The sequence below is a fragment of the Xyrauchen texanus genome, chromosome 9 (genome assembly GCF_025860055.1).
Source record: "Xyrauchen texanus isolate HMW12.3.18 chromosome 9, RBS_HiC_50CHRs, whole genome shotgun sequence".
NCBI lineage: Eukaryota > Metazoa > Chordata > Actinopteri > Cypriniformes > Catostomidae > Xyrauchen > Xyrauchen texanus.
In genome coordinates this window covers 24,636,933-24,655,116 of record NC_068284.1, presented here as the reverse complement: position 1 = coordinate 24,655,116, position 18,184 = coordinate 24,636,933, and the positions used below count along the sequence as shown (strand labels likewise).

Sequence of the window (18,184 nt, the reverse complement as noted above, 5' to 3'; positions counted from 1 at the left end):
GGTAGTGCAACTACATTCATATGCATACTATTGCTGAAAATAATTGACATATAGTTCAAAATATTCTTGTTATTGTTTGATAATAATTTTCAAATCTTAATTAAACCTCATTCATAAATTATGCTTCCAACACTATCACAAGTCACTCTTGCAATTTGAAAAACATCATCTAAACTCTCCAAACACGTGTAATCATTTTACCTTAGTGATATTTAAAACAGAAGAATTCACAACAACCATGTTGAAAATCACACAGAATATCAAGTTCTTAAGTTATAAGATAAAATTTAGGCATTAAAACACATGTACAGTATACGATCAACGAACATAAGATATTGCAGCACAGGCCCAAAATCATTTTTCAGATTCATTATGAGGGATTTCACTCTCAAAATGAATGTAAATCAAAATTAAAGTTCAGTCAACAGGCCCAAAACTCTTTCACACTGCCCTCCGGTCATCCTTGTTAATAAGCACTGCTCATGTCCAGATCAAAGTTGCCAGTTCCTAGTCAAACCCAGTCTACTTCCTCAGAGGGTCATTATGCTGAAAAGTAGCTACATAATTCTCTGGTAACTCTTGACCATACAAAATCATCCAGGAAGTCTCCACTAAAGGCAGCATTAGTCTGGTGCTGTTTGCAAAATCATTCTAAGCACTATCAATAATTAAACACACAAATGTGGTTTAACGCTGATGGCTGGTCATGCAATAGCCTTGTGGAGCGGAGGGGGGCGGCCTGTCCCCAATCAGCCTAATGAGGCGCGCGAGGGATAAAGACGGCCGGTGACGATGGTTCGAGAGAGAGAGAATTACGGGCATGTCCGTCATGTGTGTGTTTGTGCTTTTGGTTTAAGTTTGCATTAAATTATGATTTATGTTGACAAGCCGGTTCTCGTCTCCTCCTTGCCCATCCTAAACAGTGTTACATTGTGCCGAAAGCCCGGGAAGGAGGAGGGATGCCCGTTGCAGAGTCCTCGACACTGCCGTCCTCCCAGGGGAGCGCCGCTGCCATCTGCCGAGTGATGGAGTAGCCTGACCGCCCGGATGCGGGGAACGGCCGCCGTCCGCGGGGCAAGTGGGGACTGGATACCCCGACCGCCTGGAGCGAAGGAGCAGCTGCCGGTGGTGGAGGAGTGCCCTGCCGTCTCCAGAGACGCGGAGGGGTCGAGGGAGACCGCCGTCCGCGAGGGGAGGAGGGAAGAAACTCCCCCACCACCCGGAGCGGTAGGGCCGCTGCCAGGGACGGCCCCACCGCCCCTAGCAGCGGAATGAATTCTCCAAGAAGCTTGGAACATCCTATCTGCCAACAACAGAGAAAAACTGTCCAGGTATGCCTAGGAGAATTGGTGCTGTTTTAAAGGCAAAGGTGGTCACACTGAATATTGATTTAGCTTTTTTATATTTACTGGACTTTATATGACATTAAGTGGTACATGAAAACTATTTATGTCATTATTTTTTAAGACATCCTCACTATGCAACATTTTTCACCACTGCCTAAAACTTTTGCACAGTACTGTGTATATATATATATACACATATTTTAGGTCTGTCGATTTAACCCGTTAATTCAGTGTGATTAATTTTATAAAAAATACTGCTTTAAAAACATTTATGCAATTAATCGAAATGCCCCGGACCATAATAAGGACGATTACTGAGAAATGCAAGCTTGTAGTACCATCTGTTTACTCCAGAGGGCAGTAAGTGAAACTTCAGCTGTATGGCTATGCACAGTTTATACAGTGAACAAAGCATTTCTTCAGCAGGCAACACAACACAAACATGCGAGAGGTTCTTGCGTTCAAAACACTTGATGGAGTGCAAATTCGAACTAAGGGATCTCAAGATGTGTTCTAAGTATTAAACTATATTTAACTTGACACAGTGACCTAAAAATTTTATGTTTATGATGCAACGCACCCGAGACGCTACACAAGCATGTCTGATGCAGGTGTACATTGACGGGTGCTTAAACAAGCCCTTATAATAAATCTCGAACTGATTGACAAATTCACTTGTGAAATGGATTGCTGTGAACTGTGATTGACTTATGTTCAATAATATGGCAGTAAACAATACATTGTATTCTACAGACGCTTTTTGTATTGTCTTATCAATGATTAACTCTTCTGCCACAAGAATGTAATGCATTTTAATAATCTGAATATATTTCATTTTATATACATCATTTTTAAATATTTAAAGATAACTATGTATAATTATTTAATCATTATATATTGAATTATTGTTATATGAGGGGCTTTCACAGCAAATACTGTATTTGTATATGGGATTAATTAATCAGGACACCATGTAATTAATTCGATTATAAATTGTAATCGATTGACAGCCCTAATATATATTACAGCATTTATTAATCTTTGTTGATGGCAAAAATACTATTGTTCATTGTTAGTTCATAGTGCATATTCATAGTGCATATTCAATCTTTTGATTTCAAATGTTGTATTACCATATGTTGAAATTAACATTAACCAATATTAATACATGCTGTGAAAGTATTGTTAATTTTTAGTTCATGTTAACAAATGGAACCTTTTGTAAAGTGTTACGTCTCCATCTGCAATTCACAAAGTTCTACTCATTCTTGTACTTGCGTGTTTGTTTGTTAAATACTTTGGTTAATTTGGTTATGCTTTTAGCAATCAATAAATCTGCAGTACTCTTAGTTCCAGCCTCCTTTTACTGTAACACGTTTTACCTGGTTTAAATCCATTCCACAGAATTTTGCAGGTCTTCCCCCAAAATCAGTGCAGAAAATTTGAAAATAAAGTCTGCAGATTCAGTCTAAGCCTGATTATAACTAATATGAAGAAATAGCAATGATGTTTCCCTTTCATAATGAGGGACTGCAATTTAAGTTATGCTCTAAAAGGGCAAATTATATATATATAAATTACTTTTGGTGTAATTACTTGTACTTACAGCAATAGCCCGGAGTCTCTCTTGCTGTGACAAAGCTTCCGACATCCTGCAGAAAAAAGCACTGAAATTAGATTTTTGTTAAAACAGCTGATATACCAGGAGTAATGGAGCAATTAGGATAAGTTTTCATTTATTTAAAAGCAAAATAAAAGGATTCACTACAGTGGCGCCAAACAAGATTTGAAGGGTGGGGGGGGGCTGTTATTGGGGCTGTAGTTAAACTCCCTTATGTCAAAAACGCCAAAACTGTAATATCAGCAATTTAACAAATCAAAAAACAATTAAAAATAAAGTACACAACGTCACCTAAACAATAAACATTGACTATTTTTCTACAAAAATCGAATAGGGCACGGTACGACTCGACTCTTTGGGGTTTTCCACTGTGGATAGTACCTGGTACATGGTACTTTGTTTAGTACCACCTCGGCTGAGGTTCTAAACAAGCCGAGCCAATGCTAAATGTGACGTCAAAACCCTGCAGATCAATGACTGGTCAGAGAGAATCGTCACTACCAGTGTCACTGGATTTGGGAAACGGGACATCAACCCGCTAGTTTTAAAGTTATAAACAGCTATTGCGACTAAACTGCAGTGGAAAAGCAAGCTCAGAGAAGTAAAGCGAGAAGAGTCGAGTCGAACCGTAACGTGCAGTGGAAAATTGCCATAAGTTTATTCTCCTTAAATGGTGCTTTGTGAGAGTAAATGTTAAATACAACATTTTTGTTTCATTATGGTCACATCTTTACCTACAGGCAATTTTACAAAATAATCTTAAATCTTAATTTAAATTAAGATCTGACAAGTTCAACTTAGTCTCACATAGCCAGATGTCTGTGGCATAGGTCTATACAGCTGTTCAGCTTATAGTCCAAAAAAGTGGAAGAGAATTCGCCATGGGTTCCCTCTGGATTTTCCTATGAGTTTTTGAACTTATTAGTAAAATAAAGTCTGTGGTAAACATTACTTGATGATACATCTCTGCTTTGTTCTACAACATAAATTACACACAGTCACACATCAAATGTGAATTTTGAAGCTGTATTGAAATACATTAAAAACACATTCTGCTGCTGCCACTTACTGGGAGAAACACATGCAGTCCTGTGTGAAAACAAACACGAAAGATGTGCAATGTAAATACCAGATACCAGCATCTCTGCTTTGGCCTGTTGAAGCACCCCGACAACAAAATGGATTGTATGACATTTGCATATTCAGAACATTTGAGCGTGGATTGCATGTGTTTTCGGCTCATATCAGCGTGTATTGCTTGGGAACCAGTCACAAAGGCCATGTACACACTGCAGCTAAATTCGGTAGGCAGTTCACCATTTAGTGCTTAATCCTGTTCTGTACACACCCAGTTCGATAACATACAGGACTGACAATTAAAAAAATTAAATGCAGTGTGTACAGAACTGAACAACTAGTTCTTAATGACGTGATTAATGGCGTGTGTGAGATGGGTCCGTCTTACATCCTGGTGTAAATCACACAAACAGAGGTATGGGTCTTCATTCATTCATATATTCCAGTCTCTCTCTCCACTGTAGTTTCTCTCATCAGCCCTGCGGTCTCAAGGTAAACATTCAATACAGTCCAGAGTGCGCACGAGCTGTTTAACAACAGCCGTTTAGACCTTGAGCGAGCTAGCTAGCGAGCTCATAGGTTGCTCTGCGGCAACTGCTGCAGCCTATAGACGAGCTTGGGCGAACTCTCATCCAATGAGAGGCGTCCGCGCGCTCACTGCATCAAAGCCCGCCAAAATGGGCGTGACTAGAGTGCATATAAGCGTAGTTCGTAGGCTGGAACCCTGATTTTCATCTCTTCAGCGAAGCTCTCCGCGATCGCTGACCTGGAAGCGCGTCGCCGTTTGAGGGGCATCTAGCAAGCGTGGACAGCGCTAGAAGAAGCCGGCCGTCTCAGCCACCTTCAGCCATCCTGCGAGCTACGCCATCCGACGACGTATCCTTTTATTAAGCAAGCTAGTTCTCACGAACTATTCAATCATGGCTTCGGACAGCGAGGAGTGGACAGGCTCCCAAGCCTCCTCCTCAGCCCAGGAATCCAGCAGGACCCGCGCCGGAGTCGAAGGGGAGTTAACACGCCTCCTCACACAGGCCGTCGACCGCCTCGGGCTCGAGTGGTCACCGCCCCCTGAGCAGGCACCCAACAGACTCGGCGGCTGCTTTCTTCAAAGCCATCGCCGCTCTACACCCGCGGCCGGGCCGCTCCCTTCCTGCCGGAATTACATACGGAGCTTGCAAAGTCGTGGAACGCTCCGTTTTCAGCCAGGACCCGTTCACACGTCTCCACCTCTCTGCGTCGGTGGGCGGCGCCACTGAGAGAGGCTACTCCTCCATCCCCGGTCGAGGACTCGGTAGCAGCACACCTTTGTCCGCCCTCCGCGAGATGGCGTTCCAAGCCTGTGCTCCCGTCTAAGGCCTGCAGAGCGACTTCCGCCTATGTTGGCGCGCCTATTCCGCCGCCGGCCAAGCCGCATCTGCTCTGCACTCAATGGCCGTTTTACAGATCCTACAAGCAGACCTTCTTCGGAGTGGGATGAGAAAGGCAGGCACCCAGAGGCTGTTACTGATCTACGGCGCGACAGACCTCGCCCTCCGGCTACCAAAGCTGCAGCCCAAGCTCTAGGGAAGTGCATGGCCTCGCTGACTGTGACCGAGAGACACTTATGGCTAACACTAGCCGACATGGGAGAAGCAGAGCGCTCCACGTTCCTCAACGCACCGCTCTCTCCAACCGGTCTCTTCGGCTCCGCGGTGAGTGGCATTGTTGACCGCTTCTCAGAAGTCCAGAAAGCCACCCAAGCCATGAACCTCTTCCTGCCGCGTCGCGCTAAGCTCCTCTGCAGGCCGCTCACGTGATCAGCCTCCTGCACGAGCCTCTTCACAGCGCCCAGTTCAACAATCTCAGACTTCTCAGCGTCGACAGGGCGGCCGCCCTCGATCAGCGCTCAGACAGCCGCCGCAGACCGCCGCCCCAGCGGGCCTCGATCTAAGGTAACGCTGAAACCCGAGCAGCCGAAGTCTTCCTAACTGTGTTGAACAAGCGACGGCTCAGTCCGCCGCGGCGGACCACTGTCAAAGCTTTACCCCTGTCAGTCCCCTTCTCTCAGGCTACTACAGTGGTGAATTTAGCAGCCAACAAGCCGGTGACACTGCCCGCTTGCCTGCACTCAAACGCCGTTTTCACGGCGACCCAAATAAATCTTGTAAAGAGCAAACATGTCTTATGTGTAGAAAAAGTGCCCACAACCCAGTGTTCAGCCCCTACACGCAAGCATAACACATCCCGTGCCCCTATCAGAGCACGCTCTCATAAAGCGATTACTGAACCGCTCGAGCGTCAGAGTCAATGAAGGCGCCCACAAATGCGTCTGTGGCGCCCATTCTCTGCCCGCTCTGTCACACGACCAGCCCTATGTGTAGAAAATGTGCCCACAATCCAGTGTTCACTTCTGCACACAAGCACTGCATGTCTCGTGTCCCCACCAGAGCACGCTCACATAAAGCGATTCACGAACCGCTCGGCGCTAGAGTCAATAAATGCGCCCACAAATGCGTCGCGTGCGCCCATTCTCTGCCCGCTCTGTTACACGGCCAGCAACCATTCCTCTGTGTATAAGTCCCGTGCCCATGACTATGCTTAGCATCACGTAACAGATGTGACTCTTTCCCCATTCATTCCAATCGGAAGTCACTCACAAAACAGCCTGTTCATGCTGTCTGCGAGCAATCATGCATGAACACACTAAACGCGCTCACACATTTTGTTCAGCTCTGTGTGCGGCAATCAGAGCGAATTGGCCATTCACCCTCTAGCGTTACAGCTTCAAAGCGTGGGAAGCTATTCCAGGGATATCCAAGTGGGTGTTAAGCACAATACAACAGGGCTATTTGCTACAGTTCGATCGCCGCCCCTCGCTTCAGAGCTGGCTCGAAACCACTGTGAACACGGAAGCAGCGTGCATGCTTCGTTCAGAAATAGCAAGCCTTCTGTGCAAAAGGGCCATAGAAAAAGTGCCACCCTCTCTGAGCGAGTCGGGGCTTTACAGCCGTTATTTTCTTGTTCCCAAGAAAGACGGCGGCCTCAGACCCATATTAGATCTCAGGGTTTTGAACAAGGTGCTTGCAAAAAGACCGTTCAAAATGCTTACAATCAGGAAACTCCTCGCGCATGTGCGCCAGGGGGACTGGTTTATTTCTCTCGATCTGAAAGATGCATACCATTCTTGAGATTCGCCTTCGACGGCCAGGTTTATCAATACACCGTCCTTCCGTTCGGCCTGTCCTTAGCACCCCGTACTTTCACGAAGTGCATGGATGCGGCGCTCGCACCCCTGCGGAGTCAGGGTTTGCGAATTCTGAACTATTTGGACGACTGGCTGATTATGGCTCAGTCACATATGGAGCTTTTGTCTCACAGAGCAGTTCTCCTCAGCCATCTGAACAGTTTGGGTCTTGCAGTCAATTGGACCAAGAGCTCACTTCAGCCCAGTCAGACCATTTCCTTCCTGGGAATAGAACTAGACTCCGTGGCAATGACGGCTCGCTTATCTACACAGCGCGCGCGCCGTGTTCAGCGACTAGCGCATCTTTTCAGATGAACAGCCTCACGCCTCTGAAGAAATTCCAGAGAGTGCTAGGTTACATGGCCTCAGCCGCAGCAGTACTTCAGCTGGGTTTACTGCACATCGCCCGCTGCAGCATTGGCTAAACACCAGCGTCTCGCCGGGCTTGGGCCACAGGCGCCAGCCCATCAAGGTGACTCAGACCTGCATATCAGCTCTGCAGCCCTGGACAGTGGCCGAATGGTATCAGCGGGGAGTGACAATGGGAGCTGTATCTCGCCGAAAAGTCATCTCGACAGGCAGCGTCCAACACGGGTTGGAGCGCGGTCTCGCGAGGGCTCTCCGGTTTTCGGCCTATGGTCAGTTCAGGAAAAGCTCCTTCACATAAATTGTCTGGAAATGATAGCGGTCGATGCGCGCTCGTGCGCTTTCTCCCGGTCATTCAGGGTCACCACGTCCTGGTCCGTTCGGACAACAGATCTGTGGTATCCTACCTAAACCGTCAGGGCGGTGTCAGATCCAGGAACCTCTTCCATCTGACATAACGCATACCGAGTTGGTCCCAGTGCCACCTGCGCTCGCTGAGGGCGACGCACGTGCCATGCCACCTGAACGACGGCCCGGACAGACTGTCCAGAGACAATATTCCCCCAGGGGAATGGTCCCTGCACGCTCAAACAGTCCAGACGTTATGGCGCCTATTTGGCAGAGCAGAGATAGACCTCTTTGCGTCCAAAGAGAACTCTCACTGCCCAATATTTTTCTCGAGCGAGGGCAGCTGGCCCAGGACTGGCCCAGGCGCCCGGCTTACGCCTTCCCTCCCGTCTCGCTATTGCCACAGGTAATGCAGAGGATCAGGAAGCAGCGTCACTCGGTGCTCCTCATAGCCCGCGTTGGGAGAATCAGACATGGTTCCGGAGCTTACGCAGCTGTCACTGACAGCGCCGTGGCCCATCCCAGTGAGAGCAGATCTCCTCTCTCAAGCTCGCGGCACAATCTGGCATCCCCACCCAGAGCTGGGCGCTGCATGCGTGGGTGATCAGCGACTACCGTCGCTCTGCCAGAAGGAGTAATAAACACCATCATACACGCTAGAGCCCCTTCCACGAGAAGACTCTATGCGTCAAAATGGTCTGTGTTCTCAAAATGGTGCACCGACAGAGACCTGGACCCACGGACATGTGGGGTGTGCGTACGCTGCTCGTATTTCTACAAGAGCTGCTGGATAAGGGCAGATCCCCATCCACGCTCAAAGTGTATGTGGCGGCCGTTGCGGCGTTAGCTGAACCCCTGCACGGCCAGTCATGGGGTAAAAGCGAGCTGGTCATCCGGCTTCCTCAGGGGAGCTAGAAGGATGAACCCCGCGCCCCCATCAGTTCCTATCTGGGATCTTTCTATAGTTCTCGAAACTATGAAAGCCCCCTTCGAACCACTTCAATCCGTGGATTTGAAATACCTTTCACTCAAAACCGTTTTTCTGACTGCCCTGTCATCAGTCAAGCGTGTGGGAGACCTTCACGCGCTGTCTGTCAGCTGCGTGTCTTGAGTTTGGACCAAGTGACTCCAAGGTCATTTTAAAGCCTAGACACGGCTATGTTCCCAAGGTGATCGGTACTCCTTTCAGAGCACAGGTCATTTCCCTATCGGCGCTGCCAGCACCGGATAGCTGACGCGGCGCCAATCTCCTTTGCCCGGTCAGAGCACTGAGATTGTATACTGCGCGCTCCGCTGCTTTCAGGCGCTCGAGCAGCTTTTCGTTTAGTTCGGAGGCGCACCAAAGGTCTCGCCGCCTCGAAACAGACACTATCTAGATGGATAGTGGGCGCTATTGCTGCTGCATACGGCGTCAAAAGACCTGCCATGCCCGTTGGGCATTAGGGCTCACTCCACTAGAGGCATGGCATCCTCATGGGCATGGTCCAGCGGAATTTCCATTCCACGACATATGTGTGGCAGCGGGATGGACTTCCCCTCCACCTTTGTCAGATTTTACAATATGGAAGTGCCCGCTCTGCAGGCAAAACTACTAGCGGTTTAATACGCTACAGCTCCCCTGGTGAGCTGCACTGATGGGACACATTCCACACAGACCGGCACCGCCGCTCTGTCGTTCCGTCCTACTATGTGCTTATGTATTACACAATCAATGACCCGCATTCTTGCCGGCCAAATATTATTTCCCCACTCATAAGGGCTCCCGGGTCCCCCTTAATTCCCTGGGGCTCATACAGTGGATGCTTGGCGCGCGGCGTTGACAATGGGTTCCGTAAGCGTAAGCTAGCTTACGCAATCACGAAGAACCTCTCGTAAGAGAACGTATCGGTTACCTAGCGTAACCTCGGTTCTCTCTAGATGAGGGAGCAGTATTAGCGTAGCCGGCCGTGCTTTCGCGCCACGGCGACTTTTCGCTTCAGTCAATGAAAACCAGGGTTCCAGCCTACGAACTACGCTTATATGCACTCTAGTCACGCCCATTTTGGCGGGCTTTGATGCAGTGAGCTGGGCGCCTCTCATTGGATCGCGAGTTACGCCCAAGCTCGTCTATAGGCTGCAGCAGTTGCCGCAGAGCAACCTATGAGCTCGCTAGCTAGCTCGCTCAAGGTCTGCAGCTGCCGCACTGCGTTGACAATGGATACAAAAATTAAGGATAATTTTTTGGCTTCAATATCTCAGAAAAGATGAATCTTTCCCGTAGCGTAAGCTAGCTTACGCAATACTCGTTCCCTCATCTAGAGAGAACCGAGGTTACGTTAGGTAACCGATACGTTATCACTTGTCAGTCATCTCAATTGCGGGAGTCAATCCTGTACAGTACGTACATGGAATGAAAATTTAGGGGATTCACTTCAGCATTTAAATGCAGTTGTTACTCTCGAAATGATGTAGTGTGTACGTGGCCAATATGACTCAAGCTTTGCAAAGAGACTGTTATTGAAGGTCTCTTACTGTTATTAAAATACTACTGGACTGCAAAACCATAAATACAATTTAACACATTCATATTTAATATGTCATGACTGTTTGATAGTTTGATGCTTGCGTAAACAGTTTAATATATTCAGATAAAATGTGTTGGATGTGATTTATATGTTAATCCTGAAATGTAGTTTTATAAATGTTATGGTCTTTTGGAGTTTGTTCATTTTCTTCAGATCGCATTTCAAATATGGCTGTTTTGGAAGGGCTGCATGATGTTAGCCAATCACAACAGTGGCCGTTTACATTGAAGTCTTAAAGGGCCAGAGAGCTTAAAATTGAGTGTTTCAGACAGAGTGCCAGAAACCATTATACATTACTAAATAACTACTGTATTTGGTGCAAAAAAAAACTATACTAGCATTATAAGTGGACCTCAGGGAAGATAATACAATTATAAAAAAGGAGTATGTTGTGACCCCTTTAAAAGAAAACATGGCAAACTTCATTCTCAAAAGCGATTATTCTATCAACGCAGAACCCTGTGAACACAACTGAGCTTCCAGGTGGACTGACAAAATGTCTTGTGTACGTTTCATCAAAGAAGTTACGTTGAACCAGCTAATCAGATTTGTGATGATTGATCGAGAAAGCGTTTTCCAGTTTTGAGTGCTATAAGCATCAGACCATTAGTGCACGGACTGTGGGCTGTGGCTGAGTCTGAGACTAAGTTCAATTTAGATACGAAAGGATCCTAGAGTTAAGATGTTTCTGTAATACACCTTCACATTTTTAGACATCTTTGTACCTTATGTACTCCTTTTCGGCCCTTGCAATTAAACAATGTATTGTAGATAGACCCTGTTTTATGTCTACACATGCTTCATTCCTGTAAAATATTTGTCTAGCCTGTCAAGAGTTTTCCACCTCTCTCCTTCATGGGAAAACAGGTCAATGGGAATCAATAAATTAAATGGGTAGCTCTTTTATTCTTCTCAGAAATCAAACTTCTTCTACAGATATGAGCTGTATTATTGCAAATCTTTTCAGAATGTCGCTGAACCTACCAGTCCATCAGCAATGAAATTATGAATGGCATGCAAATTTCAAGACTGTTAACAATCTTTTGCATTCCTCCTTAAATTGATTCCAGAACTCCTACATAAACTCAACCTTAGGGAAGACCAACTTTTGGTGGGGAGAAAAAAAATGCACATATTTGGTTACAATAGTTCTATTTGACTCTGATATATGTACATAATACTGTAAAAGAGAAACCAAAACTTATTTTTGCATTTGTAATATGGTGGAAAAAGTGTTAGAACATTAGACTGAAGCCAGGACAAACATCAATACAAGTACTATCAAAACACAACCTTCCTTAGCACCAGTATTTGTAATTTTGTTGAGGTTTGCTACATAGATCTGTGTCCCTTGAGGAGGAGGCAAAATATACAATGCAGGAATTGAGGAAACTTACAATAAGTATCAAAGGAAAAGGCACACATAGATAAAAAATGAGGTCAACCATGGAATGGGATGATGGGCAATGGAAGGCCAAGCTGAAACTGGCACAATTATGTCTTTTGTCATGGCCTGAGTTTTTGGTAGGTTCTGCATTGGACCACAGAAAAAGAGCTTGTATACTGAAAAATGGCTGCAGGGGAGAGTCATCCAGATGATTAAAGATCTCAATGGCCCATCCGAGCTGAGGCAGTCACATGTTCACTCCCTCACAGGACAAACTGTTAAATGTCTGCTGATATGTTATCTCTCTCTTTCTTCTCTCTCCATTTTAGCCATTTGATTTCAGACCTAAAGAATCTCTCACAATGGAACTGATCATGTAAGATGTGGAGTAAGCAATATCTTTACAATGATTTACATTCAGATGCACAAGGCTTAACCGCTGACAAATGAAATAGTTGGTGACCTCAAACTTTCACCCAGATTCAATACTTAGTGTTAGAAAAACATGCAATGGGTACATTTATATGCATAATCTTACTCAGATCATGCCTAATAACCCAATAATGTGAAAGGTTATGTAAACACCTTAAACAGCATTTTTTAAGCAATTTATGAACAGTTCATAAATGGTTTAAACGAAACCTGATTGCCACATCTTAAATTACTCTTGATATTTAATTGTATGTAAACGTCTTTAACAACACTTCTGGTGGCTTATTCAATGTGTTCATGTCTTGTGAGCATGTCTGTTTATGTTTTGATGTCAAAACCACAATAAAAAAAACTATTTATAAGGATCTTATTTTTGATAGTTATCTGAGTTTTACCAGATATTATTTAGCAGAGATGGGCCACTTCTATAAAAACAAAAATGGGAGAAATTGGAAAGCCCAACCATCAACGGATGTAGAAATGGAAGTCCCGTCTTTGGAGGTAAAAGAGCTAATCACCTTTTAGATACAGACATCGCCTGTCAATCAATTCAGAAACCTGCATGCGCATTAGCTATACAAGTCGACAAAGTTCGGTTTTTTTTTTAAGCGTAATCTGAGGTAAAGAAGCACAATTTATGAAACCAGTGCTGTCAGATTTTACTGCTGATTTGAAATATTTTAATTGATCGTAATCTTGACCAACAGTTTTTGAGATTTCGGTCGTTCTTTTCCCCCATTCAAGTAGATAGGAGCTGCACTTGTATGCTGTTTATATAGAAAAATAGCTACCCAGCCTGCCTGAGAGATGGCCCTCGAATTAACTGACTTGCTAAAAAGACTTTGGTTTTACTGCATGCAAATGCTCTCAAAACACCTGTATTTTAAACCACTATGCAGATAGTCACAATCACAAAGAAGCGGCACTTGACATCACGTTGAAGATGATTCATGGAGCAAGCCCACTCAATACAAGTGGAGCAACATGCAGCATATTGACATTAAAAACAACAAGCAAGTGATTCAGAAATAATAAAGGACAGACAATAATTTGGTCAAGGTATTAACACCAAACTAAATATCTAACCTTTGGACCTAACCTTTAATAAATTATAAAGCAACTGCAGATTATTTTCATATGGGATAATACAATTTTAGGATTCTTCCATAATCCTCTTCATCTAAACATCATGCACGTAACCTGACCAGTTCTTTAGTCAGGTTTACTCAACTAATCTTGGACAAATGTAACCAAACCTACAACTTTTGACCACAATCTATACAAATTAGAACAATACTGCATCAGTGATTTAGGAATGAAGAAACGAGGAGAAACTCTTTGAAAACTTTCAACGCCATGCAGCAATTTCCTTTTGCCACATCTCATTGACAGCATTGGAAAAGCACTAAGAAGTCCAGGAAAAACACAACACTAGCCAGCTTTATCCAATCTGTGAAGTGTCCAGTGTGGGTGCACTTATCTTAGAACTTGTTTCTCCTCTCTAGTCCACTGCTGGGCAAAACACTTTAGCCATGCTGTGACCTTTTCATTGGATGGCTCTTTGGCCAACAAAGTGTTAAACATGCCAAAAGCAGCCAATAGTTAATCATGGTCAGATTTTTCCTGAGAAAATCTGATGCATAAAAAACATGCCACAACATCAACCAAATACTTTTATGTAGATGCAATTTAATTTAAGCTATGACAAAAACATCAAGTCCAATTTATGCATTGGGTACTAGTAGATACAAAGACAATTACAACAAAGCAGGCTTATCTTCACTCCTTCAGGACAAGAATAGTGATGTAAATTTCTCCTGAGACTCTCTCCATTTGGATTTTAGTTGCTTGTTGGATAAAATAACAACATTTTTAAGGCATGCTAAACTGAGCAAATCATCAGAAAAAACTTTTGTTATGCAGACTGCAACACAGGGGTTTGAATTCAATGTTGTGAAATCGAGGACAACTTGAAGAAACACTGTTAGGAGCTTACTGATGGTGGTTAAGAAACAAATTACCAGACATTTGACATTTGATAAACATGTTTTGTTTTTGGCTTAGATACAGATAAAAATTTTGTATATTTGCAAAAAACTGGTTCATGGAATTAAAACTTTCCCTTTAAGAGCTAAAAACCCAACCAGACTTCCTCGAAAAACTGTAGTTAGAAAAGCATTGAGTTACACACTAAGTGATATTGATTGCGAGGAATGTGGGAGTGAGACCTGAGAAACTTCAACATGAAGATTTTAAGCAAGGTTCCAATGGTTTCATGCACTCCCTTTTTTTTTAAACATGCCATGAGCCATGGGCCCCACCAACCTTGGGGTGGAGAAAAGAAAGGGAGGGTACAACCTTCCAAAACACAGATGTATAAATACATTCAAAAAAATAGAATGTAGGTCACATTAGTTGGTGAGTTAACACATCAAAGGTTCCTCTTTCTGGAGTCTCCAGGTTAGCAGCCACTTTTATTCAGGTCCATGTTCTTAAAGATCGCCGTCTAAGAATTCAAGAAATTCAAGTGGATTTTTAACTCTAATCAAATATGGTCCATTACCACTTTCCAAAATGTTTGCAATGGGCATTATCTGCTGTGAGTTTTGTAAGTGTGCACATATGATTTCAAGCAGTTATGAAGATATTTTCAAAACTGGAGTGAGCAGGAAGGGCTTGAGTAAATGAGGAGAGCTAGCTGCCATTATCTGCTACAGAGCTCTGATGCAGAATGAAAGAGATATAGGTGAGGGGTTAAAACATCAGTGGCAGTCCAGAGCTGTTCTATTTTCACACTTAACCGTGTCCAATCATGGCAGCTGTCAAGAGTCCTTGCTGCTGGACTGCTACAACTATGAAGTGACACAGCCCATGTGACCACATAACCATAAATGTGTTTCTGAACCATTTGCGTAATGGCACATGTCACATTTAAGCAAGCCCAAATGGTATCTTCAGTTTTGAGGCAGGGTTTCCATTAGGACTGGGTGTTTTTTCTGATTACTTCAAATTTGCGTTTTGATGCGATTTTTGAAAAAAACATTGCAAGCACTAAAGTTAGATACGTTGTAAATCCACCAAAGGCTGAATAAGGAAGAGAAAAACAATTCATAACACTTTTCTTAATGCTGCTCCCGATCTGATCAGCTGCACATGTGGGTGCACTCCAAATGAACGTAACAGGTTAACACCACAGAGTGTGACTGTAGCTCAGCTTCGTCCATCATGCAGGTATACACCGGCTTAAGACCATAACTAGCCTTGGTGTGTGCATGTTGTTGAACGGTCTCCTTTCTTTTCTTTTTACACATAATAAAGCATTAGCTTTTGCTTTTTGCATCATTTGCCATGATGATTCAGATATATCGCTAATTATTGCTTTGTTCTGTGACTTGTTGCTGTGCTGCTCAGCGTGAACAGCTAGAGGGCGCGTCTCTATCTGCAGGGGTTTGTGAATATACACGCCCCCCTGCAAGATGCCGCCTCAGGCGGCTGCTCATGTCGCCTATGCCTAAATCCGCCCGTGATCATTCAGATACAAAATAAAGATTTGCACACAAATTGGACATCACTGTGGCTTGAGACCAAGTTTTATGGGCTGTTCACACCGAATGTGTTTTCACTGTCTGACCTGTTTTAAATGCTTAGACATGCACAAGATAGACATATTTGACCATTGTGCAACACCTCACTGTTTTGTTTTTGCGCAACTTTACAGAAATAAGCTGAAATTCTGATTACTGTGCACATATTCCATCTGAGTCTGCATTTAAGCAAGACTCTAAAATATGTAAATGCACTCACACCATTGAGTGTGTATAGATGGGGAATTCTTCTTAAATTAATACAACTTTGTCTTAAAAAAAAATTCTTAAAACAAGATTGAAAGTGAGCTAGAGAGTTTTTCCATAGCTCTATAAATGCTTTTCAGCATCACAAGAATGTGGGATGGAATCCCTGGCAGATAAGTGTTGTTGAGCTGGAAAAATGGCATAGATCCCTTTAAAATGCTAAATAGATTGCAGACTTTGCATGAGTAAGCCTAACTAATATATTTTTTGACTAAAAATTGCTAGTAACCTCTAAGCTCTCTGAATTAACCCAGCCAGCCACACAGAAGAGCATCACTTCAAGCGTGTAGTCATTAATTTGAGTGTGTATTGTATATCTGCACATCAATAGTATTGCATTGGTGGCCCCAATGACCTAGTGCCTCAAATGTTCACGCCAGCGTAAACTTGACCGACAAAGCGTTCGGCATTGGGTTTGCATCAGGGTTGACATGTGTCACATTTCCTCTTCATGTGTGCCTTGTCAATCTCTAATGAGGGTAAACACTATGCATTTCACAGTAATTAAAGACAAGTAACAAACATTTGTAGCCTGCATTAACGTGAGTAATTCAACAACGTTCTCGTGACAAGAGTAGGCCTATAGTGGATATCGTCACTGTTGTGGTCTTGTTTTCACATTGTCCTTGGCGAAAATATAGCGTTACCAGCTGAAGAATGAGCGCACGGTCGACGCTGTGGGTGTGGAGAGTCTAAGATTTGAGAAAGAAAAACGAGTAAGAAGCCTATCAAAGTGATGTTCAACATAAAGCGGTCCAAGCGTGGTCTGATTTACCGCGCGTGGAAATTAGTTCCGAATGTATCAGATTACCAAAATCAAATGGTATACAAAACGATTTAACGTAATAATTGTGTAAATCCAGGTCTACACGGCCATATTGGATGGACCAGACCTGATTCTCCGAAGACGGAGATGCGCAGCAACGCGCCAGCGTGTTGTTGGTCCATTATAGACAGGCTTGTGCTACTATTTATGTAAAGCTATGATGAAAGACGTCATCCGTGTATGCCATTCACGGTTTATTGCTTATTAAACCGTGTAATTTTTCCCCCAGTATTATAATGCATCGCGCTGTCCATGTTGTGATTAAATCCCACAGCTGTCTTCCATATTGCAATATATTAAAAATATCGATCGGGCAATTTCATGTTTTATTTAAAGCGCTATTTCCATTGCCCTACGGTATAGTATCATAACAGATATGTCAGGAAACCAAAGACAATAAAAACAGCAGGAAAATAAAAATGGTTCTGAAATGAATACTTACTCAATTGCCAGACCCGTTCCCTCTTGAATAGGAAATGTTTATCTCGCCTCCGCTTAGGAAAAAAAAAACCTCGCTTGGAGGCGTAAACGATATAGGCGATCAATATGACTTCCACTATCTAATGATGTGCATGCATTCTGTTATTCTCTCTCAGGTTGCAAGAACAGTTCTTAACAAGGAGGTGTAGTCTCAGTTTTCCGGGGAGCGGCGCTCAACCCTACGGTGAATATCTGTGCAGCAGATCTTTCTCACATGGCTTGATGGACTTGGATGGAGCGCGCACTATTGACTCCACAGTTCCCTTTGTTTCCCGCCGCGACAGTTATTCGGCGAGTGTGTAAAGGGTAATTACTGGCATCTCCTCCTAGTGAGAGGAGACGCTTATATACGCCTCCCTCCGGACACTTGTGGGGCTGTGACTTTGCTCAACACATACCTGAGAAATACAATAAAAACGATGTAAACATACTCATGAAGATAGACCATGCTGTGATTGGCTTTGTAATGCACTACGTGTGTCCATATGGCAAGCCGAATTCACATTTATGCATTCGCATGTCAATTGTAGATATCATCAATTCAGTTTTCACTAGTTATAATTCTTGTTATCAAGAATGTAATTGATGCCAATTGTTGATAATAGTTAGCCTACATTTCTACTAGGCCTAGTAAAAACGCGAATTCTTGTTATCAAAAATGAT

At 43.8% G+C, this 18,184-nt stretch overlaps 1 protein-coding gene across 2 annotated transcripts in view; it reads right to left on the bottom strand.

Annotated features, from left to right (window-relative positions):
• palm1b (paralemmin 1b) overlaps positions 1-17,847 on the bottom strand; it is a 32,261-nt gene extending 14,414 nt beyond the window's left edge. For both annotated transcript variants that reach the window (XM_052135013.1, XM_052135014.1), the window contains exons 1-2: positions 17,484-17,847; positions 2,953-2,998 (exon numbers count right to left, since the gene is read on the bottom strand). In XM_052135013.1, coding sequence (XP_051990973.1) covers positions 2,953-2,997 — 45 coding nt within the window. In that variant the 5' untranslated portion in view covers position 2,998; positions 17,484-17,847. The remainder of the gene's footprint in view (positions 1-2,952; positions 2,999-17,483) is intronic.
• Between the last annotated feature and the right edge of the window lie 337 nt (positions 17,848-18,184).